This window comes from Pelophylax lessonae (assembly GCF_965119305.1).
Source record: "Pelophylax lessonae genome assembly, chromosome: 9".
Taxonomy (NCBI): domain Eukaryota; kingdom Metazoa; phylum Chordata; class Amphibia; order Anura; family Ranidae; genus Pelophylax; species Pelophylax lessonae.
In genome coordinates, this window is record NC_138776.1 from 240865923 (window position 1) to 240889129 (window position 23207).

General features: G+C 43.7%; 1 protein-coding gene across 1 annotated transcript in view; it reads right to left on the reverse strand.

Moving 5' to 3' along the window:
• LOC309563345 (phospholipid-transporting ATPase IC-like) overlaps nucleotides 1-22736 on the reverse strand; it is a gene marked incomplete at both ends in the record, with an annotated part of 170504 nt that extends 147768 nt beyond the window's left edge. The window contains 4 exons of the mRNA XM_082267739.1: nucleotides 79-177; nucleotides 2549-2662; nucleotides 7306-7397; nucleotides 22124-22736. Coding sequence (XP_082123865.1) covers nucleotides 79-177; nucleotides 2549-2662; nucleotides 7306-7397; nucleotides 22124-22736 — 918 coding nt within the window. The remainder of the gene's footprint in view (nucleotides 1-78; nucleotides 178-2548; nucleotides 2663-7305; nucleotides 7398-22123) is intronic.
• Between the last annotated feature and the right edge of the window lie 471 nt (nucleotides 22737-23207).

Sequence of the window (23207 nt, forward strand, 5' to 3'; positions counted from 1 at the left end):
AAAATACAAAACCCCTATAAAATAAATTAATCCCAAACCCTTGGCAGCTCTATTTATTTGAAACAGACAGTAACTTACAATGTCATTTGTCAAATCCCTGAAAGCTCGGGATCCCAGAATCAAGAAGAGCGGAACTGCAACAGAGTAAATCGGCAGGGTTGAAATCTCTGGAATGCTCTGTAATAAATGTATGAGACAGAGATATAAAAAGAGAATATCAGGAGGAATATGCGCAGGTAATAAAAAGAAAGATAGGCATAATAAGTGAAAGGGATTAGCAGTCAAGGCAGAAGCAATAAAGCTTAATATGAATTAATATTTTAAAGGGCAACTACAGTATAATATATTTTAGCGAGGATGCATTTTGAGTTTATATAAAACATACCTCAGAACATGTGTATCTAAAATGAATTACACATTTTTACTTGCTTTCAAATTTGAATCACTTGTAATGTGATTAGCATCCCAGTTCATTCACTTGACCTCCGAAAGGCTTTACCCCTCGTGATCAGAGCATTTTTGATATTTAAAACTACATTCCTTTAACTTGCATTTGCTCGGTCATGCAACACTGCATGTAAGTTAAATTTTTTATTATTTTTTTCATACAAATAGAGTTTTCTTTTTGATCGCCAATGGGTTTTTTAGGTTTTAAGATATGAATGAAAAAAAGACAGAAAATTTCACCATAAATTTAGGCTCAAATTTATTCTGCTACGTGTCTTTGGTAAACAAAATCCCAAAGAAGTGTATATTCATTTGGTTTTCGTTAAAAGTATAGTCTACAAACTATGGTATATATACTGGAATTTACGCAGCTTTTACTTAAGTTACATAGTTAATCTGGTCGAAAAAAGTCCATCCAGTTCAACCAACATAGCCCACTGACCATCACATGAATATATCATGAGTTGTAGATATAGATTCCCTAAGACCAGAAAGTTATTTCAAGGGTTCCTCTATGTTGAAAATGTTGAGAAAGGCTGGAGTATACACTCCCTCCCACCACTTGGTAGCGTGTGCTCTACTAGAGGCACAGGTGGATCATTCACAAGGATCTATAAACAGGGGTCTAGGACCTGCAAAAGCCCAAGTAATCCACCCTGGATCGACCGTCAGTAGGACAGGAATGCTAGTATCCGCTAATTAATTCCTGCTGCCTAAAGAACCTTATCACCAACCCTGATTAAATACACGGTGGTACAGTCCCATGACTCAAACAACTGAAAAACAATGGCATAGACCAACATCTTGCTCCCATCCATGCATACTCTTAAGCTCCATCCATCCCTAATTGGGAACCACTTATCACACTAGAGACAATAGGATTACTATATCCCTTTCTGGACTTTCTATTATTGTGACCGGCCTGTATGTGTGGAGGTTTTGATGGGTAACGAATGTGCAATTGCCTTATCCCGCTAATTTTATTAGACAACGTTGTCAATTTTAATGAGGGCTTGGGTATTATATATTGGTCTTTCTATATATATATTTTTTAAATAAATGTTGCCTTTTTTCATTACCTGTGTGTCCCCAATTGACTATCTTGGTCTATACCATTGTTTTTCAAAGGTCTAGGACCTGGTGGATGCCGAATGACTCAGCTATATCTATCATGCTTCTGCAGTAAACAAAAGAAATAGTCCAGTTGTTCAAAGCTGTGCACTTACCTGCCCCTTCATAAGGGACGATGAACTTGCAGGCAGTTGGTGTTTAATGCAATCTCACAGTACAGACAATACAGTCTATGCCAAAAGCAATTTTTTAATTTGGCCCAAACTTTTACCTCACCTAGGGCCCCAATCTGTCAATCCCTCTAGGACTCAGAGAATCATTTGGTAAAGCATTTATTCCCCATTTAAAACCAGAGTTGTATAAAGTACTCGAAACCCATACTTGAATAAAAGTACAAGTGCTCGATCAAAAAGTGACTTGAGTAGAAGTGGAAGTGCTCAATCAAAAAGAGACTTGAGTAGAAGTACTAAAGTATTCAACATTTTTTGTACTTAAGTATTGCAAGTAGTTTTTTTAAACATTTTGCTACTCAAGTACTGAAAGTAAAAGTACCAGTAGTTTTGAAAAAAAAAATTGCTACTCAAGTACTGAAAGTAAAAGTACAAGTACTGTGTTATGTAGTTATTAAAGAAAGAAGTCAAAAGTTTGAACATCATATTGTTTTTTATTATTTCAAATGCAGCTTTTATTTATACATACAGTAGCATTTATTTTCGTATGCGCTGATAATACACATGTTTTGAGCTTCATGAAACCTGCCATCTACTGTTCTGGCAGTGCTCATTTTTATAATAGTAACGAGTAACTATGCAGCACAAAAAAAAATATTGGAGTAGAAGTATTGAAATCATCGAAAAAATGTAGTGAAGTAAAAGTGGAAGTAGGAGAAAAAAATTCTACTCCAGGAAAGTACAGATACCGCCTTTCGGTACTTAAGTACAGTAGTGAAGTAGTTCTACTTAGTTACTATACATCTCTGGTTAAAACACTATTTAGGAGAAAGAAGAGCTTGAAGGAGAGAAGGCCTTACCTGAATAATTACTATAGCAGTGAAGTAGATTACTTGGGCCCTATGGTACTGCTCATAAAGGTTTAAGGGGATGAATGTAAAAATGTTGTACTTTGAGGTTTTTATTCGGTTGTCCTTTGAAAACAAAGAAAAATAGAAAAACAGGTTCATGGTTCATCATTCATGCAAACAGAGCATATTGAAATAACTTGATAGGCATATTTGTTATAAACTTTTCCCCTGGAAACGAAAGGAAACTGCTTTATCATCAGCACTATTCAGGCCTCCTTTAGCCTGTTTGACCACACAAACCCTTTATTAGATTTGAAATGCTTTACAGCAAAGATAAATGAAACCAACTGCAAAATGGAACTAGCTATTACAAGGATAATGGAATGTAGAGGAAATTATACCCACTGCACTTACCTCTTCTCTAGGGATACAAGGTCTGCAATCTCCCTCATTGCTGCCAGCATCTTCATCCAGTCTTTTTAGGGTTGTCATTTTGGATCATGTTGGTTGGCCAGCTCAGGATGATGTAACTCCCACACATGCACACAGGGGTTAATTCATCCCTGGTTACGACTAAGCGGACGTTTATCCGTGAAACGCGTCAACTACTATGCGTTCATCTCTTGTCTCTGACTATATTATGGATACACTTTGAATTGATTTTATCTTTTGGATACGAATAAAACAGATTTTATATTTTTTTCACCTTCAAGTTGGAGTGCGGCTATTTCTCTCTATACATTATAGTTGCCTGGACTGCGGATCCTTGCTGCACCTTATTTTTGATGGTTGGGATTACTTTATCACTGGAGTGGTTCTTTTGCCCTTTCTGTTAATTTATCCTGCCACTCAGGGCAAGCGCAGTTTGTACATTGAACTGTGCAAACACGGATTTGTGTATGTAGCACACTCTCAGATAGGTTGCTAGGGAATTTAGTTCTGTTTGGCTTCTTTGTAATCAGTGGAGCAGTTTGTGATGGCTTCGGGGTGTTCTGAGCTCCACTGGTTGCCTCCCCTAGTCGCCTGTCACTTCCGGACCCGGCGGGTGTGTCTCACCGCCCGGATATCTAGACGGGAGGAAGTGACGTCATCTCGGTGGTACGCACGGCTGTTCCGGGATGGACGGCGTGCGTTCCACCACCGATCTGTAATGTTGTAACATGTTGCCATTATGTTAGGGCAGCAGGGCACCACCTTGGCAGCCATCACAGGTAACTACCACTTTTGCCACCACCAGCGGATGTCTTTTAAATATCCACAGATTACAGCAGTAGCCATTCTAATTTCCATGGGCATACTACACTTGTCCTTTATACTGTATATATATATACACATCCAGGTATGGGTTTATGGTGATTTTTGGTGCTAGTCCTGGACGGATCAGCAATTGCTGTGAGCCACATTGATTTCTGTCCCTTGGTGCTGTGCATCCACTGTGTGAGGAGGATGTACTGCCTCGTGTTGAAATTGCTGAGTACCACGAGTATTTACATGTATTAACTATTTAGTAGTTGCTATGTAGGTCATGTGTGAATAGTCATTATACAAGCTCAGCTTATAGATCCGTAGAGTGTATTAATTGAAGTCTGATATGGTTTGGGTAATCAGCTGTGTAGCCACGCCCACATGGGTGGTATCTCCTCCCACAACTCTGAGGGTCATGTGGAGGCCTTGTCTACTGTATTTAAACCATGGACTCAGTCATGGCCTCCAGGCTCTGAGGAAGAGGCACTGCCTCGAAACGCGTCAGCCCTCCGTCTTTACGAGACATTGGACTCTTACAAAGATGCTGCTCTAAGGAATTGAAATGCTGGATTGTTACGCATGTTTGTGAGTAGCTGATTTTAAATTTATGCTATTAAAAGCCCGCTGAGGATAATGCGCTAGGCTGGTGCGCCCCTTTCTTTGTTTTTTATTTGCAGTTTGTACATTGAACTGTGCAAACACGGATTTGTGTATGTAGCACACCCTCAGATAGGTTGCTAGGAAAGTTAGGTAAATTTAGTTCTGTTTAGCTTCATTATAAAACTCTAAAACTATTTATAACTTCATTATAAAACTCTGGTCCGACCGCATCTGGAGTATTCTGTCCAGTTCTGGTCGCCAGTCCTCAGGAGGGATGTGTTAGAGCTGGAGAGAGTCCAGAGAAGGGCAACTAAACTGATTAGGGGATTGGAGGACCTTAATTATGAAGAGCGTCTGCAATCGCTTGATTTATTCTCCCTGGAGAAGAGATGCCTGAGGGGGGACATGATAGCAATTTTTATATATCTCAATGGGGATCTCAGCTTAGAAAAAAAGCTGTTCAGTCGAAGGGATTGCATGAGGACTCGAGAGCATACAATGCGATTAGAGGAGAAGCGTTTTAACCTCAGGCAACGTGAGGGGTTCTTTACTGTTAGGGCTACAAGATTGTGGAATTCTCTACCACAAGAGGTGGTTTCTGTGGGAAGTATGGTGGCTTTCAAAAGACTCTTAGACGTACATCTCAAGGATCAGAACATTCAGGGCTATGTGAGATGATTACAGCCACACACACCTACACAGGTTGAACTGGATGGACTATTGTCTTTATTCAACCTCACCTACTATGTAACTATATATTGTAATCGGTGGAGCAGTTTGTGATTGCTTCGGGGTTGTTCTGATCTCCACTGGTTGCAGGTTTGATTGTTTTTCCCTGCCTTCTGGAGCATTCCAAAATGTAGTGGGCTGGAAAGGATGGATCAGATTGGATGAATGAGGTGGAGAGACTGGGAGGTGACGTAACAAGCTAAAGTAACACTCTACAAAACATGAGGTTTGAGCGTACCGTCCCTCAAGGCACACAGTTCTAGCCCAAAGGAATCAAACTACACCCACAACCTTCAAGCCAAGGTCCCTTCAAGAATTGTGCTCAGTTTGTTTTTTAAACTTGGTCCACACCTTATAACAAACTTACCAGTGATTACAGAGCAAACAAACTATCTTCTTCACCTAAAACAGCACTCTAGAGCAGCCATTCTCAACCAGGGTTTCTCCAAAGAATGTTAGGTGTTCCTTGAGTTCTGGTCAATTGACTTCCCATTTAATGGTGTCTGCATAGTTTTAAGACCAACACTACTTGGCACAGGCAGCAGCATAACATTGGTGATTCCTTTTATCGTCTGTAAGGGTGGAATATTGACCACTTCTGCAGGGGGGCGTTCTTCTTACTTGCTACCAATGAAGGGGACATTGTTCCCACTGACCCCTGACAAACTTGTTTTAGCAAAGATTCCCTGAGACCTGAAAATTTCAATGGTTGCTCTAGAGCAGGGGTCTCCAAACTTTCTATACAAAGGGCCAAATTACTGTCCTTCAGACTTTAGGGTGGCAGGACCTTGGCCAGCAGAGTAGAAAATCCCCCAGAATCAGCGTGAGTGGATAATGTCTCAGGCTTGGTGGTCAATAGAATTTAAAAAAATAAATACATAATGTCTGTTGTTAATAGAGGGGTACTCCCTCAATGCTATTGGCGGGAGAAATTATTCCCTATCATTGTTGACTTTGGGAGGAATTATGCCCTATTGTTGTCAATGGTGCCTTATTGTTGGTGTCAGTGGGAAGACTTTTGCCTCATATAAGTGGGTGGACCAGTGCCTCAAGGGTTAGAAAAAGGCAAGCAGAGGACTGCAGTATTGAGACCACTGTTCTAGGGTAAGAAAATTGAGAAAGTCTGCTCTAGACCCTATTTAAAGTGGTTGTAAACCACTGGTTTTTTTTTTGGACCTGCAAGGTAAAGGCATAATGTGCTAGTGTGAAACTTACCGGAAAACGAAGTCCTCCAGCGATGCGAAGTAATCCATGGAGGCAGCGTCCATCTTCACCCGGTCCGTGGACTCTGGCTGTGTGACAGGCCAGAGCCGCAATTACGTCACTCCCCTGCATGCGCTGGGGAGACGTCATTCACGGCACAGGTATCGGAAGGAATGGCACTGGTGGCTGTTCCTTTAGAGTGCATGCACCGTCATCGGCTGCATGTAATGTAAATATCTCCTAAACGGTGTAGGTTTAGGAGATATTTACAGTACCTATAGGTAAGCCTTATTATAGGGTTACCTATATGTACAAATTATGCACAGGAGTTTACAAAAATGACAAAAATATTTCCCTTTGTTAGTAAACGCGATAACTTTTGCGCAAACCAATCAAAATACGCTTTTTGCGATTTTTTTTACCAAACATATGTAGCATAAAACAAATTGGCCGAAAATGTTGAAAAAATTTTGATTTTTACATTTTTTTTGGGAATTTCATATAAAAAAATGTGAAAAATATTGTTATTTTTGCAAAATTGACGCTATTTTTTGTTTATAGCGCATGATCAAAAAATCGCACAGGTGATCAAATACCACCAAAAGAAAGCTCGGTTTGTGGGAAAAAAAGGACGTCAAATTCGTTTAGGTACAGCGTCGCACGACCGCGCAATTGTCCGTTAAAGTCACGCAGTGCCGAATCGCAAAATGCCCCCTGGTCAGGAAGGGGGTAAAATCTTCCGGGGCTTAAGTGGTTAACAGAGTCTGACCGATAATGTAACAGAGAATTTCTGACCACAGCATTTAAGGGGAAGCCTTGCAAAGCACAAAAAATAAATCAGGGCTTAGGGAATACATCCATTACACTAAAAGTTTAACTTCAAGCTGATAACATTTGAATATTGTACATATACAGTAATTTAAAAGGGATTATCGAATCCCACTAAATATCCTAAAAAGCAATGTTCCAACAAATAACTTTTGACTTACACAGTATTTCCTCTTCTTGAAGCAAAGGAATCCCGCTTTCTTGATTTTTTTATGGTAAGGTATGTCATTGGCTTTAACTTCCCAGCCGTAATCTACAAATAAATAATATAGGTTTTGGTTTTGAGGACCTGCTGTACTCAGAATATCAAAATAATCACAAATTGCTGTTATGACAGAATCATACCTCCATTTTTTTAGGATTAACCAAAAAAAATAGCCAAAAATGCTAAGAATTAATTATGTTTTACTTAACGATCGCTTTTACAATATTAGCTGTGATAACTGCACACTGAGCCAATAGCAACAAAGTATATTTTTTTAGGGTGCATTTACTGTATGTAGCCCACCACTGTAGGAGCCACTAGCGAATACAATCCTATTTCCCCACTTAGAGTACACACAGCATTTTCTTTATGCTTACACTGGCTCAGAAAACAGTCAAGGGGTTCTTATTTTTAGGGTTTTTATTGGGAATGATGAACTGGGTTGGGGAGAAGGAGCAAAGAATGCCTCAAAGCTGTAGAAATGGATAACTTGAGGACTCCACAATTTCTGGCTGCACTGCACAGAACTATTGGCTGGGCTGCATAAACTGCTGAATGTCCCACGAGATCTCTTATGCTGTGGCGGACCTGTACTCCTTCCAGGTTTAAAAGCTACACACATTCCTTTAGTACTGGGGGTTATCTACGTGCTCACACAACCACAGGACCATCTGTTGCCTCCTGCCGAAATCCACCAGGCTGTTCCTAGTGAGGGAGATGTAGACTCACACCACCATAGGACAGCAGGACTCTTACCCACCAACTTCCTCCTGGCTCTCGCCAGTGAGCTTTTCCAGGCCCAATTTGATCTCTGGATACAGATCTGCAAATAGTTCCTCCAGCTAAGCCTAGCTGGGACCTCAGTGTCTTCCTCAAAGCTTCCTCTAGGACCCTGCACCAGGGGGCAGAGCCCCCTCAGAAGGGTTTCCTTCTGCAGGACTGGCCCGGGAACACTACACTAGGTGCTTAGACTATTTATGAGCTCTCTCCTCCTTCTGGGCACACCTCCCCAGTATTTGGCTGATATCCCAAAAATATTCAGGCTGCTTGTTCTGTCCTTCCTCCCACTATACTTCTAGAACCCTCTACAAGACAGGGGGAAGTAACAGAACAGCAGCATGTGAAACACTGAGCATGAGCAGCCCTAGATAAGCAACCCCTGCTCTACTAAATACAACAATGGTTTCTTGGTTTGCCTTGGTTCTCCTTCAGGCCCTCTTCACATCTGGCTATAATAGTGAGTCACCACAAACACAGTGCCCAAACACTGTCACATGACTAAAGGAGAAATGTCACCAATCTACCTGGTTGCCAATACAGCTGATTTCAGTGCTGGCAACAAGGAAGGGGGATGCAGGAAAAATAAGTAAATAGGAGTTGGAAAGTTGGGGGTTGAGTCACTTTGTCCAGCATGGTCCAAATAACATGGTCTTTTTAAGGCCTCATGCACATGGGCAAAAAAAAAAAAAACGCAGGACATTTTTTATTGCGTGTTCATACACACTGTGAGGTTTGGGTTTCTATTTTTCATTCAGGTGCATAAAAAAATACCCCAAACCTTTATTCAGAGAGGAGCTTACTGGCATAATTTACCCACATATGAGTATAATAGTGTACATATGAACGTAAATTAATTCCAAAAAACTATAGCAATATTCTAAACAAAAATAAGGAAGAAAGCATGGACTTTGAAGGCAATGGGTACATAAAATATAACATTTTATTGAATCACATACGTTAAAACATCAGAACAAAAAACAATAACAGAAGTATCCCATTCATGAAAAAGGGACAGAAATATACAAAATAACCAACTCTAGCAGTTACATTGCTGATAAGTAGGGAACAAATACAGATCATTGGAATAGCATGATAGAGTAATCAATAGTTCACATCAAAGCGATCCACCGAAGGTGACAGGGAGGTGTACTGTCTTCCCAGGGAGATCGGACGATGTGTTTAATACATACGTATATTATTTAATTGAGCCGTGTTGCTCGACATGTTTCGCATTAAGCTTCCTCTGGAGCTAATAGATCAATGCTCTGTACAAGATCGGCAAGTCATAAACGTTAAAAACAAAGAAGTAGCCCATAACAGGGAGAGGGGATGAGGAGTCCAAGTCATCAAAAAAATCATTAAAGCTGTACTGCAAATCGCTATTGGCCAGCAGCTCAGACATATATCACATCAGCTGGTAGGCCAAATAACTATCATATACTGGAGAATGCATAACTGCACAGTATAGAATAGATAATATAGTCCACTTAAGTACATCAGGTAGAGGGGCCAGTAAACATACTCCTAAGAGACTCCGAACAACTGCATGCCACCCTCCCCGGATGGGGAGTAAAACCGCTGTTTTTTTTGCTACTTCTTTGCTTTTAACGCTTATGACTTGCTGATCTTGTACAAAACATTGATCTATTAGCTCTAGAGGAAGCTTAATGCAAAACGTGTCGAGCAACACGGCTCAATGAAATAATATACCTATGTATTAAACACATCGTCCGATCTCCCTGGGAAGACAGTACACCTCCCTGTCACCTTCGGTGGACCGCTTTGATGTGAAGTATTGATTATTCTATCATTCTATTCCAATGATCTGTATTTGTTCACTACTTATCAGCAATGTAGCTGCTAGAGTTGGTTATTTTGTATATTTTTGTCCCTTTTTCATGAATGGGATACACATGTTATTGTTTTTTGTTCTGATGTTTTAACGTATGTGATTCAATAAAATGTTATATTTTATGTACTCAGTGCCATCAAAGTCCATGCTTCCTTCCATATTTTTGTTTAGTCTTGTAATCGGATGTGGCACTCAATACGCTACATAGGTGCCTACATAGGCGCCCAGTTTATCCCAATCTGGGAGCACTTTCAATCCATACTCTATATAGCAATATTCTAGCGAATTGAATGAGTTTACGCACATGACCTTTTAAAGGACTGTAATTGTGCACCAAAATTAGTTTTATATTTTACACCAGATTTTGCCCCCATTTCCTAGCAGAAAAATCCAGTTTAGTAAAGTCACTTTTTTTGCACATTTGTCATGCAATAGCATGGGGCAACTCATTATTTTGAATAGGCTGCCCTACGGGGCTGTCAAGCATCTGTTGTAGTGAGCCCTTGTAGATTGCCAACTTGGGGTTTCCCAGGGCAGGGATTAAAAAAGGAATGTGAGGGGCCACAGATCAGCCCCTAAGAACTATAGAATGGGATTGGTGCAGCGCTAACACAATTGAATCCACAGTCCATACAAATGTTCAAATGGATCAAATACAAAAGTGCAGTAAACAAAAGTTCATCAGAGAGTGCTCCAATAAAGAAGGGAAACTGTCCACCACTTCAAACTTGGAAAAAGCCCCGAGTGCAGGAACCGCCACCAAGATAATAAATGGCCTCTTACCAAATTGCAATGACCCCCATTACAAGGATCAAAGACAGCCTGTGTGATCAAATCAGTGCCCAGATCGACATGTATCGATTCCCAGTGTTCCCTCAGCAGCTCCGACCATAACAAGTGAACATAAGGAAAAGAGGGACAACTCCAATAGTGAAGTACGTTCACAGGTTTATTCAGTAAAAGCAGAGTGGCAACTCACGTTTGCATGAAGAAATAACAGCATGTCTCGGAGCTATACTCTCAGAACCTTTGTTTCCAACCAATAAAATGGCCGCCGTGTCTCCTTGCTGGCCTCAGCACGACGAACCGCAGGCTCCTCCTCCGACCGGTTTCATCAACACGTGACTTCGTCAGGGGGTGTGGCCTATGGCAGAACGTCTTTCCTTATATGCTGGGTGAGACAGGGCGGAACTCGCTGCGTCCAATCCGGAGCCAGCAGGAAGAGGTCATCCCAAACCATCAACAGGAAGGAGACCAACGACCCGGAACAGGATGTGTGACCTTTGAATGTCAACATCCGGAGCTAAACCCGGAATTGGAGACCGCAAACAGCGATAAACTGATCAAATATTAACATGATTGCACAAGAGATATGTGTGCCTTATATTTCAAAGGACTTCTAGTGCATATTTGATCTTAAGAAAGAAACCTTATTTAAAAGAGCTTCAAAACGGGGGAAACCTATAGGTAACCAGGGAAACAGTGCTCTACTCTAGCCGTGCTAGACTTTGCAGGGAAACACCGCCATCTAGCGGCCAGAAACAAAAATTCCCGAGAGTGCTCCATTACATAACTTACATTGACATGAAGGGAAAATTATAAATGTAACTAAAAATGTGAACTAAATATGATACACAATATGACAGTTTAATAGCATCACAAAAAATATAGAATAAAAACATTTAAAACTATCCCACAAATAAAAACAAAATAAAATTATGATAACCAACAGTGCAGAACATACTGAAAACCCCTTCATCAGGCATTATTGATAAAGGAATTAATATCCCAATCAATATTTAACCCGTGAGGGGCGTAGGTCTTCAACCGATAAATCCAGCTGGTCTCTAGTTGTGAGACACCTCTGGTACGGTTACTACCCCTCCAACTGCCTGAATATTTATCAATCCCTAAAAAGACAGTGCCTTTGGGGTCATTCCCATGACATTCATCATAGTGTCTAGAGACACTATGTTTTGGGAATGCCTTCAGTATATTCGCCACATGTTCCTGCAACCGCACGTGTAACTTACGTATCGTCCTACCCACATATTCACGGCCACAAGGGCAACGTAGTAGGTAGACAACGTGCCGTGTGGAACATGTGATGAACGGCTTGATTTTAACATTACGTTGTGTGGCATTGGAAAAGAACGTCTCAACCCTCCTAGACCTACAAGCATTAACCTTGCAAATGGCACAACCTCTACATGGATAAAAACCACCCCTCTCCTGAAAAAAAGAGATGGTCTTAGGTGGATCCACAATGTTGGGGGCCACTTGAAGCCTCAGCGGAGGCACACCCCTAAAAATGACTTTAGGAGCTTCAGGTTTTCCAATGCCACACAACGTAATGTTAAAATCAAGCCGTTCATCACATGTTCCACACGGCACGTCGTCTACCTACTACGTTGCCCTTGTGGCCGTGAATATGTGGGTAGAACGATACGTAAGTTACACGTGCGGTTGCAGGAACATGTGGCGAATATACTGAAGGCATTCCCAAAACATAGTGTCTCTAGACACTATGATGAATGTCATGGGAATGACCCCAAAGGCACTGTCTTTTTAGGCATTGATAAATTTTCAGGCAGTTGGAGGGGTAGTAACCGTACCAGAGGTGTCTCACAACTAGAGACCAGCTGGATTTATCGGTTGAAGACCTACGCCCCTCACGGGTTAAATATTGATAGGGATATTAATTCCTTTATCAATAATGCCTGATGAAGAGGTTTTCAGTATGTTCTGCACTGTTGGTTATCATAATTTTATTTTGTTTTTATTTGTGGGATAGTTTTAAATGTTTTTATTCTATATTTTTTGTGATGCTATTAAACTGTCATATTGTGTATCATATTTAGTTCACATTTTTAGTTACATTTATAAATTTTCCCTTCATGTCAATGTAAGTTATGTAATGGAGCACTCTCGGGAATTTTTGTTTCTGGCCGCTAGATGGCGGTGTTTCCCTGCAAAGTCTAGCACGGCTAGAGTAGAGCACTGTTTCCCTGGTTACCTATAGGTTTCCCCCGTTTTGAAGCTCTTTTAAATAAGGTTTCTTTCTTAAGATCAAATATGCACTAGAAGTCCTTTGAAATATAAGGCACATATATCTCTTGTGCAATCATGTTAATATTTGATCGGTTTATCGCTGTTTGCGGTCTCCAATTCCGGGTTTAGCTCCGGATGTTGACATTCAAAGGTCACACATCCTGTTCCGGGTCGTTGGTCTCCTTCCTGTTGATGGTTTGGGATGACCTCTTCCTGCTGGCTCCGGATTGGACGCAGCGAGTTCCGCCCTGTCTCACCCAGCATATAAGGAAAGACGTTCTGCCATAGGCCACACCCCCTGACGAAGTCACGTGTTGATGAAACCGGTCGGAGGAGGAGCCTGCGGTTCGTCGTGCTGAGGCCAGCAAGGAGACACGGCGGCCATTTTATTGGTTGGAAACAAAGGTTCTGAGAGTATAGCTCCGAGACATGCTGTTATTTCTTCATGCAAACGTGAGTTGCCACTCTGCTTTTACTGAATAAACCTGTGAACGTACTTCACTATTGGAGTTGTCCCTCTTTTCCTTATGTTCACTTGTTACGGTCGGAGCTGCTGAGGGAACACTGGGAATCGATACATGTCGATCTGGGCACTGATTTGATCACACAGGCTGTCTTTGATCCTTGTAATGGGGGTCATTGCAATTTGGTAAGAGGCCATTTATTATCTTGGTGGCGGTTCCTGCACTCGGGGCTTTTTCCAAGTTTGAAGTGGTGGACAGTTTCCCTTCTTTATTGGAGCACTCTCTGATGAACTTTTGTTTACTGCACTTTTGTATTTGATCCATTTGAACATTTGTATGGACTGTGGATTCAATTGTGTTAGCGCTGCACCAATCCCATTCTATATTGCTATTTAGATCTGGTATTTCTGATTCTAGATCAGGTGCTGGCTGCTTTCATTTGGTCTGTTGACTTTTTATTCATGTATGTTTTTATCTTTACATTTTAGCGCAGCAATATCCCCATTTTTATATTCCAGCCCCTAAGAACGGCTGCAATGAGGGATGCTCAAACCAACTTTAATTCAAATTTCAAAAAACTTTATTGAAGAGCAAAGGACACATTGTCTAAAAATACCCCTACACAGGGGAACAATTTGCAATTGATTGCTAGGTGCAACAGTTTATAAACCAACAACAAGCATGACAAAAAACACATAAAACAATGACTCACACACACATGGCCGGCCACACATTCATACCAGAAGATCAGACTAACAGACACCTGGGCGAGCTGCATATATTCTTTCAGCAGAAATATGTAAATGCTGCTGGCTCATGGGTCCGTTGGTCGGCATGCCACAATATGTTAGAATTGATTATTGATGTGTATGACCAAAAACTTCACCAACAATTCATCAGGATTATAAACATCATGACATATAACCCCATCTAGTCAACCTGATACTTCAGAGCTAATTTCATTCACGACTAATTGATCAATTCTTGGACCTGTATAACGGGAATTCAAATTGATGGAGATGTTAGTTCATAATTTAGATTCAGACCAGGTCATGACATTCCTAATCATGGATGAATAGAGACAATTTTTGCTGTTGGCATCCAAGGCAGTCCCGGTGTGGAAGGGTGTAGCTGGAGGAATGTCTGTTTACCGACAGAGATAGGGTTAATGTGGTAGCAGTCCTTAGAATGGACAGTGACTGTCGTTACGGAATTGGTGAAGTATGGGCCTCACTTTAGTGTTTGGTTGCAATATCAGGCCGACATTGTCATCCTACAACAGAGAGTCTCTCCTCAATGTGTGGGTTTGTGAGCGGGAGCTGGGGAGAGACGCAGTATAGCGGTGTAACTGCGCGGGCTCACACCAATGTAGAGCTGTATATAATGTTGGTAGAGTACTGTTAGCCCACATATGGCCTTTCACTAGAATGCAATGGCCTTGCAGTGTACTCAATACAGCCGGTGTTCACTGCCTTTTCTCTATCCCCAAAAGCTAAATGGCAATTGCTCACCGTAAATTTGCTTCTCCTAGTGGAAGATCTTCTGTTGTCCATCAACGGGTATGGATGAAGTGAAGGCCCGATAGACAGGTTCGGCTCCGGCGTGCCATGAGGAGGCAGCGTGTACCGTGCATCGCGGTTTCACAACGCCATAGGCTGGAGCTGGAACGCATCGGTGGCTCTTCCGGGTGACGTGCGGCCGGCGTGTGACGTCAACGCGTTTCGCGTGCGTGACGCACGCTTCGTCAGGACGTCATTGGATAGTACGGAGGGTCAATTTAAAGGGAAGTAGCCTGATTCGCAAGTGCTATCAGGTGACAGCACAACAGACATTCCTCTATTACTGCCTCCTGTGCAGTTTAAAAACTGGATGGCAGAACGCCATCTTGTGGTAAAAAACAGGTAATGCTTACTATATCGTGCCTGCTGACATACATGGCGTGGCTCCAGAACTCAATCCAAAGAATCAGAACAAACCTTGTGCTTTATCAGAACGTACACTAGCATACAGTCAAGGGGGCAATCTCTCCATGAATCCCCATAGATCAATCTCATCACTGAATGCTAATTACTGCTACCATATTTAAAACTCGTCTGACAAGTCACATAGCATTTTTTCCATAGTTACTGTATAAAACACAGCATAAAATAATCATAAAGTTGAACGAATGCTAGATTTAATATGCCGGTCAAGGAATCCATTGACCGGATATAGATCAGGCTTAACCCCCAGTTTTAGCAGAATTGCATATCCAGAGAGAAAGCAATATTTTGTAATTAATTACATTTCAGTCCAGCTAAACTATAAGGATATCTTATTGTGCGTAGGCCTAGATCGCATAAAGAGAGACATTCATGGGTTTATATCAGCCCATGTTGGCGTGCTAAAGAGGAGGTCCCAGGAAGATTTTCCTCCATATATGAAGGACAAACAGGGTCCAGACAGAGTAAGGCCAATTAGAGGATGACTTTTAACACACAGTCCTAGTAAGGAATTTCAAAAGCACTGAGTGATATGGACTAATGACGTGGGGAGAATCAACTTTCACATCTTAGTAATAACCTTTCAATCCTACATCCTTATATAATTAACATCATGCTCTGCCCAACTTTTCTCACATTTTTACCCAACTGAAGCTGTACAGCCATAGCTAATCCCATGGCTCTATGGCTCCAAAAAGATACGAAGGCTCATATCTGTGTTCAAGCCTAAAAGGTACCAGGGTCTGGAGTCGGAAAATCCATGCCTTCTCTTCTTTTAGCAAGACTCTATCAAAGTCACCTATCCTAGAGGATATTTTTAAAGCCCAAAAGCCCATCACCTTCAGGCCTGAAGGGTCGCTGCTATGCTTTTCTGCAAAATGTACGCCGATGGGGGTCTCTTCTTTAAGGCGTACACTTCTTAAATGTTCCCCTATTCTTGTCCGTAATTGCCTTTTAGTCTTATCTACGTACATTTTTTGACATGGACACTCAATAATGTACAATACTCGTGAGGTAGAGCAGTTTATAAAGGACTCAATTGTAATGGTGCTGGTGGCTGAGCCTGACGTGCAGAGGTAGCCTCGTGGGATCTGGTACAACAGGAACACGGACGGGTCACACTGGTGGTAGACACGGGCTAGTCTGAGGTGCGGAGTCTAAGTGCTAGCTGGTTTTCACTAGAGCCCCTGGTGGTGGGGATAGACTGCGCTGCAAGCTAACACCAGGTCGCAGTCCCCAGGGTTGCCCCACCAGGAGGTGAACACGTCCAGAATCAGAAGCAGATAAGCCGACAAGGATAAGGCAAGAGAGTGGTCACAGGAACGAGCCAAGGTCAGGGCGGGCAGCAAGCAGACGAAGTAGTGGACAAGCCGGGAGGTCGATCAGGAAGTCAACAGGAAACAGCAGGTTCAGGATCAGGAAGTACAGGTAAAGCTGCAGACAAGACAGCAATGGCTCAGTGCTGCTGTGGTGTTTAAATAGGCCAGCCTTTTGCCAATTAGTGCAATTAGTCTGCACTAAGTTAACTCTTAACTGGCAGATTCATGACAGCACTTCAATGTACACAGGGAGTGTTCCTAACATTGCCCCCCCCTTAAGGGCAACCTCCGGGTGCCCAATAGGTTTTTCTTTTGTGGGTGACTGCGAAAGAAAGCATAGATCAGTTCTTTAGCATGGATATTCCGTTCCGGTTCCCAGGAATTTTCTTCCAGGCCGTAACCTTTCCACTTTATGAGAAACTGTAATTGACCTCTCCTCCTCCTGCAATCCAAAATAGCTTCCACCTCATATTCTTCCTCCCCATCGACAATCACAGGTTCGGGTGGTTCCGAGCTTCTGCCCGGGAAGGAGTTAGGGACTGTAGGTTTTAACAAGGAGACATGAAACACCGGATGAATTCTAAGAGAATCAGGTAAGTGTAATTCATATGAGACCTCGTTGAGTTTCCTCTTGACCGGGAAGGGTCCAATAAACTTGGGTGCCAATTTCTTTGAGGGACAGGCTAGGCGTAGGTTGCATGTAGATAGCCATACCTGGTCACCTGGTTGAAGGATTAGTTCCCCTCTCCTCTTCCTGTCAAAAATCTTTTTAGAGGCTGCTTGTGCCCTTATTATAGCATCCTGCAGCAGTTTACAATTGCGGTTGAGGAAGCTAATGATATCCTGTACTGCTGGAACTGTGGGTTCAGCGGGAACGTCCGGTAAGAAGGACGGATGGAAACCATAGTTTGCGAAGAATGGAGCTTGCCCTGTAGCAGAATGTTTAGCATTGTTGTATGCAAACTCTGCCAATGGTAGTAGGGCCACCCAGTCATCCTGGACAAATGTGGTGAAACAACGGATATACTGTTCCAACGTCTGGTTTGTCCTTTCGGTTTGTCCATTAGTCTGAGGATGGTAGGCGGAAGACAAGGACAGCTCAATCTTCAACGCGTCGCACAAGGCTTTCCAGAAGCGGGAGGTAAACTGGACTCCTCTATCTGAAACAATATTTGCAGGAACCCCATGAAGCCTAACGATCTCTTTAATAAAAACTTCTGCAGTCTCCTTGGCCGTGGGCGTATTCCTGAGTGGCAAGAAATGGGCCATCTTAGATAGACGATCAACGACCACAAAAATGGCGGAACAGCCCTCTGAGGGGGGAAGCTCCACTCTGAAGTCCATGGCCACCATCTTCCAAGGCCTGTCAGGGACTGGTAGTGGCCTGAGCAGGCCCCACGCCTTGTTTCTTACAGACTTGCTCCGGGTACAGACGGTACAAGACTTCACGTACTCCCTGCAACTCTGTTCCAGATCTGGCCACCAAAATGTTCGTTGTAATAGATCCAGGGTCTTATGAGTACCAAAATGGCCCGCCAGAGGGTGGTCATGGCATAACCCTAAAACCGTCACTCGGACCTCTTCAGGGACAAAGATCTTGTCTTTAAGCCATAATAACCCATCTCTGGGTACCAGGGACACCTCAGGGAGACAGAGATTCTTTGCAGAAGCTTGCTTTATTTGGGCCATCAGGTTGGTCTGTAATAACAAAAAATTACCTGCGGACAGGATGGTGTCGGGTACTGGCACTTCCTTTGGATCATCAAACATGCGGGAGAGCGCATCTGGCTTGACATTTTTAGATCCCGGCCGGTAGGTAATATGGAAGGAAAATCTTGAGAAAAACAATGCCCAACGTGCCTGACGTGGCCTCAGCCGTTTAGCAGCTCTTAAATACTCAAGATTCTTGTGATCTGTGAAGATGAGGATAGGATGCGTTGCCCCTTCCAACAAGTACCTCCACTCCTCAAGGGCAGCCTTAATGGCCAGAAGTTCTCGATCGCCAACGTCATAGTTCCTTTCTGCTGGGGAAAGTTTACGAGAGAAGAAGGCTATAGGATGTATGAGATCTTTAGTACCCTGCCTTTGCGAAATAACTGCCCCCACGGCCACTTCTGATGCATCTACTTCAAGAAGGTAAGGAAGGGCAGGATTCGGGTGACTCAGGATGGGAGCAGTTGTAAAGAGCCTTTTCAAGGTTAGAAAGGCAGTCTGGGCTTCAGGAGGCCAATTGAACCGGGTATTCTGCTTCGTGAGCTGTGTAATGGGGGAAATGATGTCAGAGAATCCCTTAATAAATCTCCTGTAAAAGTTGGCAAAACCTACGAAGCGCTGGACCCCCTTCTTGTCTGACGGGGGTGGCCAGTCCAAGATGGCTGAGACCTTTTGGGGATCCATCTTAATTCCTTCAGTGGAAATTATGAGACCTAGGAACTGAATACTCTGGCGTTCAAAGTCGCACTTCTCCAGCTTGGCATATAATCCGTGTTGGCGGAGTCTGCCGAGGACATTTTTGACATGTCCCCGATGTTGATCCAGGGATGCAGAGAAAATCAAGATATCGTCCAGGTAGACAATAACAAAGATATCTAACCAGTCTCTGAAAATATCATTTACAAAATGTTGAAAGGTTGCTGGGGCGTTGCACAGGCCGAAGGGCATCACCAGATATTCAAAATGCCCAAACCTGGTGCGAAACGCTGTTTTCCACTCATCCCCCTCACGAATACGGACCAAATTATAGGCCCCACGTAAGTCTAACTTAGTGAAAATGGAGGCTGACCTCAGTCTTTGGAAAAGTTCTGGTACCAGGGGAAGAGGGTAACGGTTTTTGACCGTGATCTTATTTAGTTCCCGATAGTCCACACAGGGGCGGAGAGAGTGGTCCTTTTTTTCCACGAAGAAGATTCCTGCCCCTGCTGGGGATGTCGATGGACGAATGAACCCCTTCTTTAGATTTTCATCCACGTATTCTTTCAGAGCCTCCAATTCCCGTTCTGACAAAGGGAAGATACGACCGAATGGAATCCCGGCCCCAGGAAGTAACTCGATCGGGCAGTCGTATGTGCGATGAGGAGGAAGGGTCTCGGCCCCCCGTTTACTAAAAACGTCCAGGTAGCCATGATAAGGCTTAGGCACAGCAGAAAGCAGATCTGTGTCAGAGTCCAAACAGAGCAGGGTACTGGCAGGGCTGAGAGAGACCGGTAAACAGGAGTTTATGCAGTAATCAGACTGAAATTTGATCGTTCTCGTCATCCAATCGATTTGCGGGTTGTGGGCCTGCAGCCACGGCAATCCCAGGATAACCGGAAATAAAGGGGAAGCAATAGCATCCAGGCTGAGTAGCTCTTTGTGACCTGAAGAAGTGACCATAGGAAGTGGAGGGGTCTCCTGAGTCACAGGTCCAGACTTAATATGAGACCCATCTGCAAGAAAAATGGAAAGTCCTTGAGTCTTGGTTTGAAGAGGGATGTGTTGTTGGATGGCGAACGTGAGATCAATGAAACAGCTGCACGCTCCAGAATCAATAATTGCGGTGACTGGTATTGTACCTCCCGGGAGTTGAAACGAAACAGGGAGCGCTAAGTGAGTAGCACTGGCAGCGGATGCTGGATAACTTGAAGGAGAGATGGAGAGAAACTTACGTAACTTTGCTGGGCAAGAACGTACGTAATGGCCGGCTTCACCACAGTATAGGCAGAGGTTATTCTTTTGCCGGCGGTGTCGTTCTTCAGCGGTTAGGGTAGACCGCATAACGCCAACCTGCATAGGTTCTGGGGCATCTGGTGTGAAGTTAGCAGGAGCCAGGTTGGCCGGAATGGGCCTGGTGGAGGTGACATGAGCCGGAGTTGCGAACCGCGGCATCATCCAGAACGGGCGTGGGTGCTGGGCAGACCTTTCCGCACAGCGCTCACGAAGCCGGCGATCTATCTGGATAGCCAATGAAATCAATGCCTCTAGGGAGTCTGGAATGCCAACTCGGGCTAGCTCGTCCTTCAGACCCTCAGATAGGCCTGAGCGGAACTGGTGACGTAGCGCTGCGTCGTTCCACTTGGTATCAGTACTCCACCGTCTAAAATCCGAGACGTACTCCTCTACTGCTGTGCGGCCTTGCTGGAGTGCATGAAGAGCAGCTTCCGCTGTGGAAGTGCGCTGTGGATCATCGTATAATTGAGCCATGGCACCATAAAAGGAAGACAAGGAGTCTAGGTGTGGGCTGCACTCTTCAAGAAGTCGGTGTGCCCAGGACTGGGGTTCATCCAAGAGTAGGGAGATGACAAATCCAACCTTGGTGGCTTCCAAGGAGAAAGTCCGGGGCTGCAGTGAGAAATAAAGTTTGCATGCGTTACGGAACGCCCTAAATTTGTCCCGATCTCCTGAAAATCGCTCTGGTGTAGGAACCCTGGGTTCAGGTGGTAGCATCACCACTGTGGGTCCTGAGACCGAACCTGTTGGTGTCGTGGAAGTTGGGGGTACCAAAGAAACAGGAGGGATCCCCGGGTTAGTCACAGAGTGCATGCGTTCCTCCAAGTGCACATAGCTGTCCTGGAGCGACTTGACTGTTTGCGACAATGCTGCCAAGTGTTGGCAGATCTCGTCCAGAGGAGAGGCCCCTCTTGCAGGCTCCGACATGGCTGTCTTGTACTGTAATGGTGCTGGTGGCTGAGCCTGACGTGCAGAGGTAGCCTCGTGGGATCTGGTACAACAGGAACACGGACGGGTCACACTGGTGGTAGACACGGGCTAGTCTGAGGTGCGGAGTCTAAGTGCTAGCTGGTTTTCACTAGAGCCCCTGGTGGTGGGGATAGACTGCGCTGCAAGCTAACACCAGGTCGCAGTCCCCAGGGTTGCCCCACCAGGAGGTGAACACGTCCAGAATCAGAAGCAGATAAGCCGACAAGGATAAGGCAGGAGAGTGGTCACAGGAACGAGCCAAGGTCAGGGCGGGCAGCAAGCAGACGAAGTAGTGGACAAGCCGGGAGGTCGATCAGGAAGTCAACAGGAAACAGCAGGTTCAGGATCAGGAAGTACAGGTAAAGCTGCAGACAAGACAGCAATGGCTCAGTGCTGCTGTGGTGTTTAAATAGGCCAGCCTTTTGCCAATTAGTGCAATTAGTCTGCACTAAGTTAACTCTTAACTGGCAGATTCATGACAGCACTTCAATGTACACAGGGAGTGTTCCTAACACAATTCTATAGGTTACCTTTGCTTGTGAATCAGTATAGACTTGTGATTTCACCACATGGCTACAGATCTGGCAGTGACCACATGGGTACATTCCTCTTAAAGGTTGTAATTCGGTAAGCCAATTAGTTTTCGGAGTACGTATAAACTCAGAGCGCACCAGGTGGTCATTGAGGTTTGTGGCTCTTTTGGCCGTCAGGAGTGGTCGTGGGCCCACTATATTTTTAAGCTGTTCATTTTTCTGTAATATGTGCCAATGTGATTGAAGTATTTGTCTCACCTCATTCCAGTGGCAACCATATTTGGTAATTAAGCGCGGTAGATTGGGGTTTTCCATTTTCGGCTTATTTGAGGTCAAGAGGTCATCTCTATCCCTAACTGCTGCCTTCCTCCTTGCCCTCCTGATCATTCGGTGAGAATAACCTCGTTCTCGAAACCTTGCATAGAGTTCTCTTGATTCCCGAATGTAATCCTCACTAGATGAACAATTACGCTTAATGCGGATAAATTGTCCCACTGGGATCCCCATTTTGAGGCTAGTTGGATGGTGGCTATCTGCCCTGAGGAGGGTATTCGCAGTTGTTGGTTTCCGGAATGTGGTGTTAACTAATTTTCCTTCTCTAAGTTCAACATTTAGGTCTAGAAAGGAAATGGATTTCCTATCGACGGTATAAGTCAACCGAATATTTCGTTGATTAGCATTAAGTTCCAACATGAACTGCTCTAATTCTAGTGGTGTACCTTCCCAGACCATGAGAACATCGTCTATGTACCTCAGCCAGGTCAACGCATGGCTGAGGTACATAGACGAGGTGTACACCACTTCCTCCCCCCACATTCCGAGGTGCAGGCATGCATATGATGGTGCCCATGGGGCACCCATAGCAGTACCTCTTATTTGCTGATAGAAGTGGCTTGAGAATTGAAAGACATTATTCAGAAGGGAGAACTCGAGTAATTTCAGAAGGAATTCATTTTGGGGACCTTTTAAGGGAAATTTCTGTTCCAAGAAGTGATATACTGAGAGTAGCCCCCAGGGATGAGGGATTGAGGTATAGAGGGACTCCACATCTATGCCTACGAGCAGTACTTCGGTGGTGAACTCAAGATCCTTGATCTTGTTCAGGACGTCCCCCGTATCTCTCACATAAGAGGGAAGGTCGAGAACAAGATCCTTGATCAATGAGTCTAGATACTTCCCAATCCTGTCCAGTGGGCCCCCCGC